Source organism: Eulemur rufifrons, chromosome 25, assembly GCF_041146395.1.
Source record: "Eulemur rufifrons isolate Redbay chromosome 25, OSU_ERuf_1, whole genome shotgun sequence".
NCBI classification, from domain to species: Eukaryota; Metazoa; Chordata; class Mammalia; order Primates; family Lemuridae; genus Eulemur; species Eulemur rufifrons.
In genome coordinates this window covers 15,917,478-15,932,263 of record NC_091007.1, presented here as the reverse complement: position 1 = coordinate 15,932,263, position 14,786 = coordinate 15,917,478, and the positions used below count along the sequence as shown (strand labels likewise).

Genomic DNA, 14,786 nt, shown 5'->3' with positions numbered 1-14,786 from the left:
TATGTAAATACACTTTATGTGTATACATATATAGTACACATATATGTGTGTGTTTCGGAGAAATATTTTAAATTGTAAAATTGTGCCCTAAGTCCTAGTAGCTGAACAAGTAAAAAGCATTTTAGCTTATGAAATGTTCAACTTTTAAAAAATTGAAAACTTTAAGCAATGTTTTCCTGGGTGGTGGTTTAGGAAGAAAGAACACACTTATTGGACGCCTGGTTTGTGTTTGTCTTGCAGTGTGCTCTCTGTGCTGTGTGCTTTTTCCTGCTTAATAGATAACTTCTAACTGCTCTTTGAGAAAGGTTCATTATCCAGTTTTTATTTGTGAGAAAACAGAGGCTCAGAAATGCTAAGTAACTTGCCCAATATCCTAAATTGAGTAAGTTTCAGAGTCTATATATATATATACACGCACACATGATATATATTTAATGTTTACTGCCAAGCAAGCTCATGAGCTTTCCATTAAAAACCATCAATGAATTCAACATGTGATAAAAAAAAAAAAATGCCTGGATTTAATACGACAAATGCTTTGACAATGCCAACTCCAGTTTTATAGGTGAGAAGAAGATTTGAAATGGACAATTTCATAAGCCACACACCTGAGAGATAAAATAGGTAACTGACAAGAAGTGTTATGTAGTTAATAGTTTCACAAACAATCATCATCATAGCTTGATCTCCCAGCCACTGAAATCTGAAACTCCTCGATATGCTATAGCAAGGTTTCAAACAAAGATGTTTTGTTCAGTGCGTGTTTTTGTGGGATGGTGTAACTATGCAGGCTGTATCAGTCAACAAACACTGTTTTGAGCTGACCAGTGAGTCATGAAATCTACTGTGAGATCTCCCTCCCTAGTTTCAAAATATTCATTTATAATTGCACTATCAAAATAGCCAACAGCTTGTCACGTTCTTTTCACTGTCTTGGCCCAGCTCTAAGTGGATCAGGTTTTTTAGTTTAATCTTTATTTTAAAACATGTATATGCATTGTGGTAAAATATCATTTAAGAAAAAGACAACTTATTGTAGATATAGAAATTTCTTTCTTTTAAAATAGCAGTCCCCAACCTTTTTGGCACCAAGGGACCATTTTCATGGAAGACAAATTTTCCACAGACTGGGGGGATGGTGGTTTGGGGATGATTCAAGTGAATGACATTTATTGTGCACTTTATTTCTGTTATTATTACATTGTAATATATAATGAAATAGTGATACAACTCACCATAGGTTGGGGACCCCTGTTTTGATTAAACACGTTTTGATTACATAATAAAAGTTTCTCAAATAAAGTTTTAAGTTAGGGCCGGGCGTGGTGGCTCACGCCTGTAAGCCTAGCACTCTGGGAGGCCGAGGTGGGAGGATCGCTCAAGCTTAGGAGTTCCAGACCAGCCTGAGCAAGAGCAAGACCCCATCTCTACTAAAAATAGAAAGAAATTAGCTGGACAGCTAAAAATATATATAGAAAAAAACTAGCCGGGCATGCTGGCACATTCCTGTAGTCCCAGCTACTCAGGAGGTTGAAGGCAGGAGGATTGCTTGAGCCCAGGAGTTGGAGGTTGCTGTGAGCTAGGCTGATGCCACGGCACTCTAGCCCGGGCAACAGAGCGAGACTCTGTCTAAAAAAAAAAAAAAATAGGTGTCTCATATCAGTTACCAACGAATGATAATTTTTTTAAAAAAAGGATGAGTAATATTTCGCTATTCAGAAGAAACTTCTCTTATTATTGTAGCAACTTGGTAGAACTGAATTCCACACTATACGGTATAGTTTAAAGCTTGACGGCCTGCAGTCTGACCTCCTTATTAAATGGGCATGGAGGCCTGTTTAATCTCTGCAAAGAAATGTTTTGTCCAGGGACGCCTACGGTTGTGGTCAAGTGACAGGTGTAGGCAATTTATCAGGCTGCCTGCTGTCCTCTCATTATGGCATTGCTCGGGGAGCTCCGGGCTCATTATGTCACCAGCATCGTTATTAGACGTGCTCACGGTGACCTCTGGCACAAGGTGGGCGGCCAAGGAAACGAGGGCCGCCGCGCTGCCTGCGGGTCCAGCACGAGTGGGAAGAGGGAAGCAGGGGAATCTGAGTCCCCCTCAAGGGCACGGGCCCACGAGGTGGGCTGAGCTCAGAGCCTGGGGAGACGAGGAAGCCAGGAGGGCCCGGGGACGTGGCCCCGGACCCCGCCGCACCGTCTCCCCTGCCAGCCCGCCCCGCCCCCGCCCCGGATTCCCGCGCTTGGCGGTTCCCCCGGAGTCGCCATGGCAACGGACGCCGGGCTCGGGACTCTGTCTCGGCAGCCGCCAGCGCCGCGGGGGCGCGCGTCCGGGGCTCGGATGGCGAGCTGGGACGACGCGCCCGAGACCGAGGAGTGCCGGAAGATCCTCGAGAGCCTCGGGGCCTCTATCGAGCAGTTCCAGGTCAACCGCAGGTGACCCGCGGGGCCCTAGCGCCCCGGCCCGCGCCCCATGCCTTCCCGCGCCCCCTGGTTCCTGCCGCGGGGCTGCAGCTGTGGCTGCTTTAATGTGCTCCTGCTGGACACTAAGAGCAGGGACTCTTCTGGAGCCACACCGCCTGGGTTCCAGAGTCCCGGCGACCCTCTTAAAGAGTTAGGCGAGTTACTTAACTTCTCTGTGCCTCGGTGACCGCAGAGGGAAACAGCCACGACGATGCAGGGTGGTGCCTACTGCGCAGATCACAGTGAATGTCGGATGAGTTCATCTCGGTGACGTTTAGAAGGGTGCCACGCACGCAGGGCACACGGGACCTGCGTTAGTCCCTTCCGGCTGCTGTAACAAAATACCGCAGACGGGGCGGCTTATCAGCAACTCAATAGAAAGTTCTTTGTCACCGTTCTGGAGGCTGGGAAATCCCAGATCAAGGCACTGACAATGTGGGCGTCCGACGAGGGCCCCAGGAGATAGTGCCCCCTGGCTGTGTCCCCCACATGGTGCAAGGGGCAAGGGAGCTTCCTCCAACTGCCCGAATTTCTTCACCCCATACCCCCTATCCTGCTAGTATAAGGGCGCAGTCCCATTCCTGAGGGCTCCACCCCCCTGACCTAATCACCTCTAAAGGCCCCGCTTGCTAATATACCATCACTTTGGGGATTAGGATTTCAATGTGAATTTTCCAGGGACACAAATGCTCAGACCATAGCAGTAGCATATAAGTGTTTGCCAATATAATTATTTGCTATTCCCCGATCCTTGTTTATAGTTCCTCCCCTTAATAATCTTTCTTTGTCCCCTGTGCTCTAGTTTTGTTGTTTATTTGGATAATGTAGAGCTGATGTTTCTGGGAAAATGTATCTGTCTTTCTAAAAACCATTTCAAATCAGTAAGTGGCCAGCACTAGCTTAGCTGCTATGGGAGCACTCACAGTTCCATAAGGCAGCCCTCATGGGGCCAGGTGGGCTGGCCTAGGGGCAAGTCACCTCCAGGGTGAGAAGAAAGGACCACAGCTGTGCTAGCCAAGGGGTGGGACAGTGCTGCCAAGCTTGGCCTCCCCAGCTTAAGTGTATTCAGCGGGTACCTTTGTTAAAATGGGTCAGGTGGCCAGGCATGGTGGCTCATGCCTGTAATCCCAGCACTTTGGGAGGCTGAGGTGGGAGGATTGCTTGAGCCCAGGGATTCGAGATCAGCCTGAGCAACATGGCGAGACCCCATCTCTACCAAAAAAATAAAATAAAATGGGTCAGTGTACACACAGGATCTGATTTCGAGGTGGTTGTGAAAAGCACGTGTCAGAGGCAGTGCATGGCAGACGCCAGAGGCGCACTGTGTCCATGCTGTTCCAGAGTTTGCAGACAGGAATGGCTTCCTGCCCTGGATTCTTTGGGGGGAGGGGGGTAGCTCCCCACGGCACTCACTAGCCGCCCCACAGGGCAGACTGATGGTGCCAGGTGCTCAGTTAATGCACGTTGCCTGAACGAAGGACCACTGATACCCATGTTAATTCCTCTTCATCCAAAGCGTTAGGGGGGCTGGGCTGGTGGTGTGTGAGTGGGAGAGGCTCAAGTACTAACCAGAATCCTGGGATTAAGGCCTGAGCACGGCAGAGTTAGGCGCTGGGGAGGCAGCAGTCTACAGACTGAAGCCCGGGCTTGGTGAAGTTTACATTCTAATCAGGAATCGATGATCAACTGGATAAATAAATAAACTATATAACAAGTTAGATAGTGGTTAAGTGCTAAGGAAGAAACCTAAAGCAGGGAGGGGGCAGAGGGGAGTGTGTATTGGGTGGGGGAAGTGGGGAGGGCGGTTGTGATATTCAGATATGGTGACCCCGGAAGGCTTTGCTGAGAAGATGACATTGGGGTGAAGACCTGCAGGCTTGAGGGGGAGCCACATGGGTATATCAAGGGACCCATGTTCCAGGTAGAGAGAACAGAAAGTGGAAAGGGGGGAGCCTGGATGTGCCAGGAGCGTCAAGGTGGCCAGCGTGGCTGGAGCAGAGAGTGGAGGGAAGCAGAGGTGGGGACAGAGGGAAGGGGATTGGCACCCGATGGCGTGGGACCTTAGGTCACTGTAAGGACTTCAGCTTTGACTTTGAGATGGGAACCCGTGAGGGGATTGAGAAAGACCAGTGACAGGATCTGATCAACAGGGTTACTCTAACAGCTGTTTTGATGATAGACTATTATGAGGACAAGGGCAGAAACAGGGAAACCAGATAGGAGGCTAGTACAACATTCCTCGTAAAAGATGATCATGGTGGGGGTAGCAGTGGTGAGGGATTCTGAGAGATGTGGTCACATTCTACATGTGTCAGAGGCAGGGCTGACTGAATTTACTGTGGAACTGGCCTGGAGTAGGAAAGATACCAAGGTTTTTTTGACTTGATTAACTGGTAGAATGGAGTTGCCATTAACTGGGATGGGGAAGTTAACAAGACGAGCTCACTTTCAGACACGATACGTAAGCAGCGACTATTAGACATCCACTTAGGCTGGTAAGTAGGTAGTTGGTTATATGAGTCTGAAGTTCACAAGAGAGGTCCAGCTTGGCTATATCCGTCTGGGAGGAACTGGCACAAAGGTGGTGTCTTAAGCTGTGAGACTCAGTGAGATCTTCCAGAAATGAGTGTACATACAGGAGAGCTCTGTGAGCCACGGGGCATGTCCAAGTTGGGTGTTCTTTGAAGAGGAAAAATATGAAACAACATTTTTCCTATTTAACACTGAGCAACACCTCACAGTGAAAGTTTAGCATGCCTAACGCCATCTTCACTGACAAATTTATTAATGAGCGTTTGTTAGGATGGACTATTCTAGGACCCAGTGGGAAGTGTCATTCCATTCCATTCATAAATATTTATGGGTTTGTTTCCTATAATAGATGAACATGTTAATTTTGTATCTAATTTATTAAAAAACATAATTGCTATCTTCCCAAGACTGTTTTATGCATCACAACCGACCTATTATTCAGAGATAGAATTGCTGAGATTATAAATAAGGGCTGTGTAGGAACCACTTAGCTAATTTGTTGTGATGTGGGTTTCCATTCTAGGCAGCTGGGTGGTTATCTAAAATTAGAGACATTTGGAATTCGAAGGGAAGCTCAAGAATGAATCTTCATATTTCACTTAGGTTCTGAATGAGCCAGATCTTTCTGAATCAGTCACACAAAAAGTTAAGACTAGAAGGACCTCAGGGCCTTGGCCTGTCCTCGCTAGGGATTCAGAGGAGGAACCTGCCACTTTAGGCTTACGATTTTATGTTTGTTTGTTTTTTTTTTTTTTTGAGACAGAGTCTCACTTTGTTGCCCAGGCTAGAGTGAGTGCCGTGGCGTCAGCTTAGCTCACAGCAACCTCAGACTCCTCGGCTTAAGCGATCCTACTGCCTCAGCCTCCCGAGTAGCTGGGACTACAGGCATGCGCCACTATGCCCGGCTAATTTTTTCTATATAGATTTTTAGTTGTCCATATAATTTCTTTCTATTTTTAGTAGAGACGGGGTCTCGCTCAGGCTGGTCTCGAACTCCTGACCTTGAGCAATCCACCCGCCTTGGCCTCCCAGAGTGCTAGGATTACAGGCGTGAGCTACCGCGCCCGGCCTAGGCTTATGATTTTAGATGAGTTATTTGCTCTCCTTGAACCTCAGTTTCTACAGCTTCAGAACAAAAATGTATCTCTCTTATAAGATCGATGGAAGGATTACTGGAGGGGAGAATGTATGTGTTAATGTACGTATCTTAAAGCATGTGGGACAAATTAAGCACTCACTAAATTAGGCACTAATATTTTTAGACATCCTGGAGGAGGTTTCTATAAAATTATTGGACCTGATTTTAAAATCTCATATTGTATTATTATAACATTATGGCACCAGGAGGAATAACTGGAAACATGATCTCAAGTTTCTAAATCATATCCGGAATATATATATGCTGATAATAAAAACTATCCACACTCCATAAACCTACCACCCACAATAGGTCTTTCGCTTAAAATGAGAAGGAACGAAAGAACATACATGTTTGAGCTTCATGAAAAATGTGGTTGAATAGTAAAAAGGCTGGTCTCTGCATGGCTCCCAGCCTTCCTCATCGCCCCACGTCATTGACCGCCATGTCAATTCCTCCACTCTGAGAAGGGAAGGAAAAGGAAGACAGAAGAGAAAGTGAGACCATATGACTTTGATAGGTAGAATTGTGGGGAGACTTAATCCTAGGCTGAGGGTACAGCTGAGGTGCAGATGTATTTTGGGAATGTTTAACTGGCAGACACATGCCAGATGAACATAGTACTTGCAGGATATGTAATGAGAGATAAAGCTTACCACTGCCTCAGAATATATAACATGTTTTTGTTTACTTGTTACTGTGATGAGTGTGTGGAAGGTTAGTTGCAAATTCAGTGGTATTAATTGAAAATCATTATTTTGAATATTAAGATGTTTTAAAATTAAACATAGCCTTTCTTAGTTGCTATTGCTATGCTTTAGTCATTTTCTCCAAACATAAAAAAATTATGATATTTCGAAGCATAGTAGTGATAGTAGTAAGAACCACTGCCGCAGCACCAATAATGGGCAACATTGCTTGAGGGCTTACTATGTATCGGGGACCATTCAAAGTACATCTAGGTCTTAACACACTTAATCCTTATAGTAACCCTATGAAGTAGGCACTATTACTTTCCATAAGAGGAAACTAAGGCACAGAAAGGTTAATTTACCTAATGTCACACAGTAGAGTATCAGTTAGGATGCTTTCGGCTATAGTAGACAGAAACTGCCAACACTGGGTGCGTTTATTAAATCTGACATCCCAGGAAGATCCAAGGAATGACAGGTTTCAGAGCTAATTGAGTCAACAGCCCGACAAAGTCATCCGTCGAATTTATTTCCATCTTTTCTGAAAGCTCATCATCTATGTACTGGCTTTGCCCTCTGGCTGGCCCCTCCTGTGGTCCCTGATGACTAGCACAGTTCTTGGCATTACATGCACACTTGGCAATGTCCAGGGTCACAGAAGAGACCTTTCCTCCGGTGCCCTGATGTAGGAGTGTGAACAACTTTCCCACACCCCCACGATGGACCTTTCCTAATGTCTCCATCACCAGAACCGGGTTCTACGCCCATCCCTGGACAGCTACTGCCAAAAGAATGAGATCGCTGTGATGGGCTAACCCAGATAGGCGTTGCCCTTGGCGGTGGGTATAAGGTCAACCTCTCCTGAGTTGTGCAGGGAGCAAATCTGAGGCTCTGCTACCAAGCAAGAAGGTGGGAGTTTGCCCCCATCAGGGTCTTCTCCAGCTGGTCACAGAGGGGCAGGATGGAAGCTCCCACACTCTGCCTTTAGAGTCTGTGCTGGGAAGTCTGACAGTTCTACTTGCGCTTTCCTGGCTCTCTGTTTTTAGCTGACATTTTAGAAACAGGCAGTTGCAGTAGGTTTGATCAAAGTGGCAGAGAGAGTGCATCCAGAAATTAGCCTTATTATTATTGTTTGGGATGCCAGTCCTTAGGGCTCTGTAGAAGGAATTTGCAAATACTGCCCTATTCAGATTTTTCAGAAATAGAGTTTGAAAATCAAATACAGGAGGGTGGTGTGATTATCTTAAAGAAGCAGTTCTCAAACTTTTTCCTTTCAAGACTTCTCTATGTTCTTAAAAATTATTGGGGCTCTCAAAGAGCTTATGTTGATCATATCTATGGATAGTTGCCATCTTAGAAAGTTAAAAGGAGAAATTAAAAATATATTTATATTAATCCATTTGAAATAATGATAAATCAATTATGTGTTAGTATAAATAGCATATTTGAAAGAAAAACTCATGGTAATTTTCAAAACAAAAGACTTTAATGAGAAGGGTGTCATTGTGTTACATTTTTGCAAATCTTTAACGCCTGGCTTAATGGAAGACAGCTGAGTTCTCACAGCTGCTTCTGCATTTAATTTGTCAGGCAGTCATGTAAGCTGTAGCCTCTGGAAAATACCACTGAACATTCGGGAGAGAAGGGTAGTGAAAAAGACAAATACAATCTTAATATTAATGTAAAATAATTTTGATCTCGTGGAGTCTCTCAAAGAGCGTCCCGGAACCCCAGGGGTCCCCAGACCATACTTTGAGAACCACTGTCTTAAAGAGCTAACTGGGCCCATGCATAATTTATAATTGTTTCCAGCAATAGCACAGGTGATAAAATATTAAAAAGAGGCACTTGGCCAGGAACGGTGGCTCACACCCGTAATCCCAGCACTCTGGGGGGCCGAGGTGCGAGGATGGCTTGAGGTCAGCAGTTCAAGACCAGCCTGAGCAAGAGCGAGACCCTGTCTCTACCAAAAACTGAAAAAATTAGCCTGGCATGGTGGCATGCACCTGTAGTCCCAGCTACTTGGGAGGCTGGGACAGGAGGATCACTTGAGCCCAGGAGTTTGAGGTTACAGTGAGCTATAATGATACCACTGTACTCTAGCTGGGGTAACAGAAGGAGACTCTGTCTCAAAAAAAAAAAAAAAAAATTAAATAAAAATTAAAAAAAAAATTTAAAAGGAGAAGGCACTTACATTGGTCATATCTCAGAAAAGTGGAAATAAGATGAGGATCAATAGAGCAACGTCCCCCTCATCCTGCTGAAAACTCCAAATCTGGAAAGTTAATGCAGAGGTTTCCTCATCTTACCAATTCCTTAGAAATATTGAAAGTGTAATATGAGTTACACAAAAAATATACACACTAACATATGTTTCTAAAGAAATATTTATCGCATAAAGCATAGTTAATCTCCTTTTTTTCCAGACTTAACATTTCAGATGAGTTAAAGGCTGGCTTTTTCAACACAGACCACGCGACTCAAACAGATTCCAGTGAAATTTTGGCAGTAAAAGAGTTGAGTTCAACGACACAAAATTTAGTGCAGGTAAATCTGGATTTATTCTGCAACTTCTTGAGATAATGTTAAGGCATTATTTGCCTTCGTATCTTTTTCAATGGCAGAATTGAAATGATTAAAGTTTTAAAAATATTAGCCACGTTTGACAAACTGAGCTAAAAGACAGTTGTGTTTTAAAAAAGTCAGTAACATAAGCTGCTACTTGTATTTATGTCTTATTTATGTCATGCTTACGTATGTTAACTTGTTTAGTGACGTGTTTTGTTACTCTCTTTGGACTTCTTTTGACATCTGTGAACATTTTCTATTTGTGATACTTTAAAAAAATTATCCAATATTGTTGCATATAGATAAACGTAGACAATAATATTAATATAATGAATAACTGTGTTACCCACCATACAGCTGTGTCCAATTTTGACATTCTGTTATATTTCCTTTGGATCTTTTTGCTTGTAAAGGAATAGGGCATTTCCTATACATCGGATATCAAGAGTTACCATTAAAAACCCTAATCCATAAAACTGTCACATGAGTTAGCATACACAAATACTTTTGTGTATCTTGTTTTTGTTTTTTCACTTAATATAACTTAGAAATCATTCTATATTGGTACATAAAGAGGTTCCCCATTTATTTCACAAGTATATTGTATCACAAATGATACATTGTATATTTAGCTATCTCCCTATTGATGGACATTTTTGTTGTTCTTAATCTTTTACTGTGATGAATAATCCTGCACCTACTCGTGTGCCAGTAACTCTGTGGTGTAAATTTTTAAAAGTGGGATTTCTGAGTCAGAGGATGTACGAGTTAGTCATTTGGAACGATATTGCCAAATTGCTCTCCACAGAGATGGGACCAATTTATATTCCCACTAGAAACTTTTGAAGATGTCTCTTTCCTACATATTTGCCAATTTGTTGTCTTCTTTTATGCTCTCAGAGACATCTTAGAATAATTTTATTCCCTCGTAAGTAGATGTGTCCAAATGACTGCGTTCTGGTCAGTAGGATCTAGATGGAAATGGTATGTGGTAGCTTTTGGGAACCTTCTTTGAGACACAATTTATAAGCATTCTCTGTTACTCCCTCCCTCCCTCCCTTCCTTCCTTTCCTTATTCTTTCCTTCCTTCCTTTGGCTAAAACATGAATATCCCACTTGGACCAAGACAGGATACAGCCGACTAATAAGACAGAAAAATCCTAGATTATTTTCCTGACTGATTGCCTAAGTAGATTTCCAGTGAAAAGAGAACAAACTTATTTCTCATTTATGCTTCTGTTCTTTGGATTTTTTGATACAGTTGAATCAAAATCTGAGACAATATGTTTAAATCAGATTAAGGATGTTTTCTTCTGTTTCTAATGAACTTGAAATTAATTAGGCAGATTTCTAGAATGCATTTTCAAAAAACATCATGAATGACTGGATTTGAATGCTTTTTATGGATCTATTGAGATGACCATGTGGCCATATAGCTTTTCTCCTTTATCTGATCATGTGGTGAAATTTGGTGTTTGAATAGAAACCATCCGTGATTTCTCTTCTGAATAAACCCAACTGGATCATAATATTTCTTTTTGTATTTCTGCATTATGTGCCATTATATTTTATTGAGGATTGTTTTACATCTAGGTTTGTAAGATTACCATATAATTTTCTTTTCTTATAGTATCATTGTTCAATCTTGATACCAAGGTCACAGTATCTTCATAAAGTGAGTTGAGAAGTGTTTCCTAGTCTATTCTCTGGAATAGTTGGTGTAAGATTGGGATGATCTATTTCTTCAATATTTGTTAGAACTTGTGCGTAAAACTGTGCTTATTTTTATTGCTGTCATTATTTTGCTATGGTTATATTCTAGTTTTCTTAAATCTTCTTGGGTCAGCTTTGATGTTATGTTTTTCTACAAAAATATTTACTTTTACTAAATCTTCATTCAAATTTTTGGTATAATGTTAATTATTCTCTTATTACTTTAAAATCTTTATTTTATCTGTAGTTACAACTCCTTTTTATTTTTGATATTGTCCACATCTCCCTTTTTTTCCTTGGATGATTCTTAGTAGAGTTACCTATTTCATTAGGTTTTTTTCAGAGACCCAACTTTTGGATTTATTAATCCTGTCTATCATATCTTTATTTTCTAGTTCATAAATTTCTTTTTCTTTCCTTTTTTTTTTTTAATAGACAGGGTCTTGCTCTGCCACCCAGGCTGGTGTACAATGGCATCTTCATAGCTCAGTGCAGCCTCAAACTCCTGGGCTCAAGTGATCCTCCTGCCTCAGCCTCCCAAGTAGCTGGAACTACAGGCGTGTACCACCACGCCCAGCTAATTTTTCTATTTTTAGTAGAAATGAGATGATGCTCTTGCTCAGGCTGGTTTTGAATTCTGACCTCAAGCGATCCTCCTCCTTCAGCCTCCCAGAGTGCTAGGATTACAGGCGTGAGCCACCGCACCCAGCCTATCTTATTTTTTTCTATACTTCTTTTCTTCTCTCTTCCTACTTTCTATTGGATTGATAAATTTTCTCTAGTTTCTATTCTCTCCTCTGCTAGCAATTAATTTAATCATTTTATCTTTTCTCCTTTTTTTTCTTTTGTTCAAACAACAACCCATTCCAAATGAAAATCTTTATTCTTTTAATGGTTATCCTCAAATTTGAACATTCATACCTGGTTTACAGTATCCACCATTGACTAGAATTTCTAATTTCTGTCAAACAATACAAGAAACGTAGAACTTTCATCTCTAAGCATCCCCTTCTGTCTTACATATTATCATTATAAAGTATTTCAGTTGTTTTTTCCTAATATTTTTGCAGCTAACCATTCATATTACTATTTTGTGCATCTAATGTTTGTTTAGATTTGCTCACACTCATCAATTTCTTTGCCCACCATTCCTTCCTGTATCCTAGCAGCTCTTTCTGAGTTTAATTTTCATTCTTCCTCAAGATCCTTTGATCCTTCTTTCTGCAAGGATCATACTGCACTTGGCATTAACATTGTCCAACTTCAGTCAAAATGTAATAACCTTGTAGCTACAGAGGTCCATTTGCCATCTGTGCCATGTCCTGTATGCTATGGTTATATGTGTTACATCCACATACTTTATAAACTCAAATTGTAATGTGTGCTATAAACAGGCCTCTATATTTTAAGATAATAAGAGAAAAAACTGGTCTTTGTTGTTTACCTGGATATTTTCTATACCCAGTGTGCTTCATTCTTTCCCGAAGATCTACGTTTCCAACCTGTATAATTTCTCTTTAGCCTGAAGAACTTTGTTTAGCAATTCTTGTGCTGTAGGTATTTTGGCAATGAATTCTGTTTTCTTTATTTAAGATGTTTTTACATTGAATATAGAATTCTGGGTTGACAAGTTTTTTGTTTTGTTTTGTTTTGTTTCTCGCTTCAAAATTGCTCTGCTGGCTTTCGTAGTTTCTGATGAGAAAACAGCTATCATTAGTCATTCTAAATGTTATTCCCCTGTATGTAGTTGTTTCTCTTCTGTCTGCTTTCAATATTTTTTTTAATCTTTGCTTTTCAACGGTTTGATTATTATGTACCTAGGTGTGGCTTCTGTGCCTTTATCGTGCTTGGATTTGCACAGCGTCTAGACTCTGCATGTCTCTTGCCTAATTTGGGAGATTTGGGGCCATTATACCTTCAAATATTTTTTCTACTTCACTCTTTCTATCCTCTCCTTCTGCAACTCCAATTACTTATATGTTAGAACTCTAATTATGGACTCACAAGTCCCTGAGGTTTGTTTATTTTGTAAAATTTTTTAAATCTTTTTTCTGTCTACTCTTTTATTGATCCATATTTGAATTCACATACTTTTTCCCTCTGTCATCTTTATTCTTCTATTTAATACTTCCAGTGAAGTTTTAATTTCAGATATTTTATATATATATATATATATATATATATTGTTTGTTTGTTTTGAGACAGAGTCTCGCTCTGTCACCCAGGCTAGAGTACCGTGGCGCCAGCCTAGCTCACAGCAACCTCCAACTCCTGGGCTCAAGAAATCCTTCTGCCTCAGCCTCCTGAGTAGCTGGGACTATAGGCACCTGCCACCAAGCCCTGATAATTTTTTTCTATTTTTAGTAGAGACAGGGTCTCACTCTTTCTCAGGCTTGTCTGGAACTCCTGACCTCAAGCAGTCCTCCCACCTTGGCCTCCCAGAGTGTTAGGATTACAGGTGTGAGCCACTGCACCCGGCCTCAGAGATTATATTTTTAAACTCTAGAATTTGTTTGTTTTCTTTATCATAGTTTCTATTTCTCTGTTGATATTTCCCATTTTTCCCCTTCATTAGAAGCATGTTTTTCTTTGTTTCATCATACATAGTTATAATAATTGTTTTAAAATCTTTACCTGGGAATTCTAACATTTTAGTAACATTGGGGTTGTTTTCAGTCATTGTTTTTCTTGAAAATTAATCACATTTTCTGTGTGTGTGTGTGTGTGTGTGTGTGTATCAATTAATTTGGATTCTATTATAGACATTGTGAATGTTATAGTCTGGATTCTGATATATTTCCCTGAAGACTCTTGATGTTTTTGTTTTAGCACACAGTTAACTTGTTTGCTTTCAAACCATAAGCTAGGTCTCTTGGTTGGCAGCCCAAATCTTGGCTTAGTTCTTTTCTCTCTAGCTGGGCTATTTGCAGTTTGCCCTACGTCTGTGTGTTTCGGGGATGAGCCAGAAGTTTGTTCAGAGTTTTCAATTAGCAATAATCACACCTTGGATAAACATCATTGGCTATGATACTGCCACTGCACAAAGCTAGTTTGTTCAGAGTTTTTACATCAATTTTAGAGTCTTCCATATTTTATTCTTTTCATTCTGGGACCCCCACACGAACACTGTCACTTAACCTCTCAAAGTCTTGATATCCTCACCTGCAAAATAAAACCTTCCATCTAGTATAAAAACACTGAAATGCAATCCTTCCCAGGATGCCGGCACCCCAGGTATCAAATTCCCAAATTGACCGTGAGTTAGATCCCATTTGCAGATTTTGCAATGGGAATGTTACACATTAGATGAATGCCTCTCAGCTCTTGAATCAGACCAAGGATAATAAAAAAAGGAGATCAGGGAGTGAAGAGGAAAAATTGCTGAAGCAATTTCTTTAGAAAGAATGATCGCCGCAGTCCTTGTGGGGGCAGGGCCAGCAGAAGCACTGTCCTTCAACTCAGAGCTAGCAAGGAGGGCTTCTGTGGCGCTTGGGTATGTTTGCTGCTATTGGAAGACACAAAGGACTGTTGCTGGATTCATGCCTAAGGAAGCTAAGATGGGCTCTCGAGAAGACGAGAAGATAGAATGGCTAGGTTGAGATCAGTCTGCACTTCCAGAGTTGTTGGGGTAAGGGATGTGTAATTGTCTTTCATAAACCATATGTCACCTGAGAGAG

At 41.5% G+C, this 14,786-nt stretch overlaps 1 protein-coding gene and 1 non-coding gene across 2 annotated transcripts in view; one reads left to right on the top strand and one right to left on the bottom strand.

Annotated features, from left to right (window-relative positions):
- Window positions 1-1,936: 1,936 nt before the first annotated feature.
- Window positions 1,937-14,786, top strand: part of C25H10orf67 (chromosome 25 C10orf67 homolog) — an 87,954-nt gene continuing 75,104 nt past the window's right edge. The window contains exons 1-3 of the mRNA XM_069458848.1: window positions 1,937-2,125; window positions 2,216-2,439; window positions 9,255-9,375. Coding sequence (XP_069314949.1) covers window positions 1,937-2,125; window positions 2,216-2,439; window positions 9,255-9,375 — 534 coding nt within the window. The remainder of the gene's footprint in view (window positions 2,126-2,215; window positions 2,440-9,254; window positions 9,376-14,786) is intronic.
- LOC138375426 (U4 spliceosomal RNA) lies at window positions 14,022-14,157 on the bottom strand. The gene has a single exon (XR_011231500.1). It is a non-coding gene; the product is annotated as a U4 spliceosomal RNA (small nuclear RNA).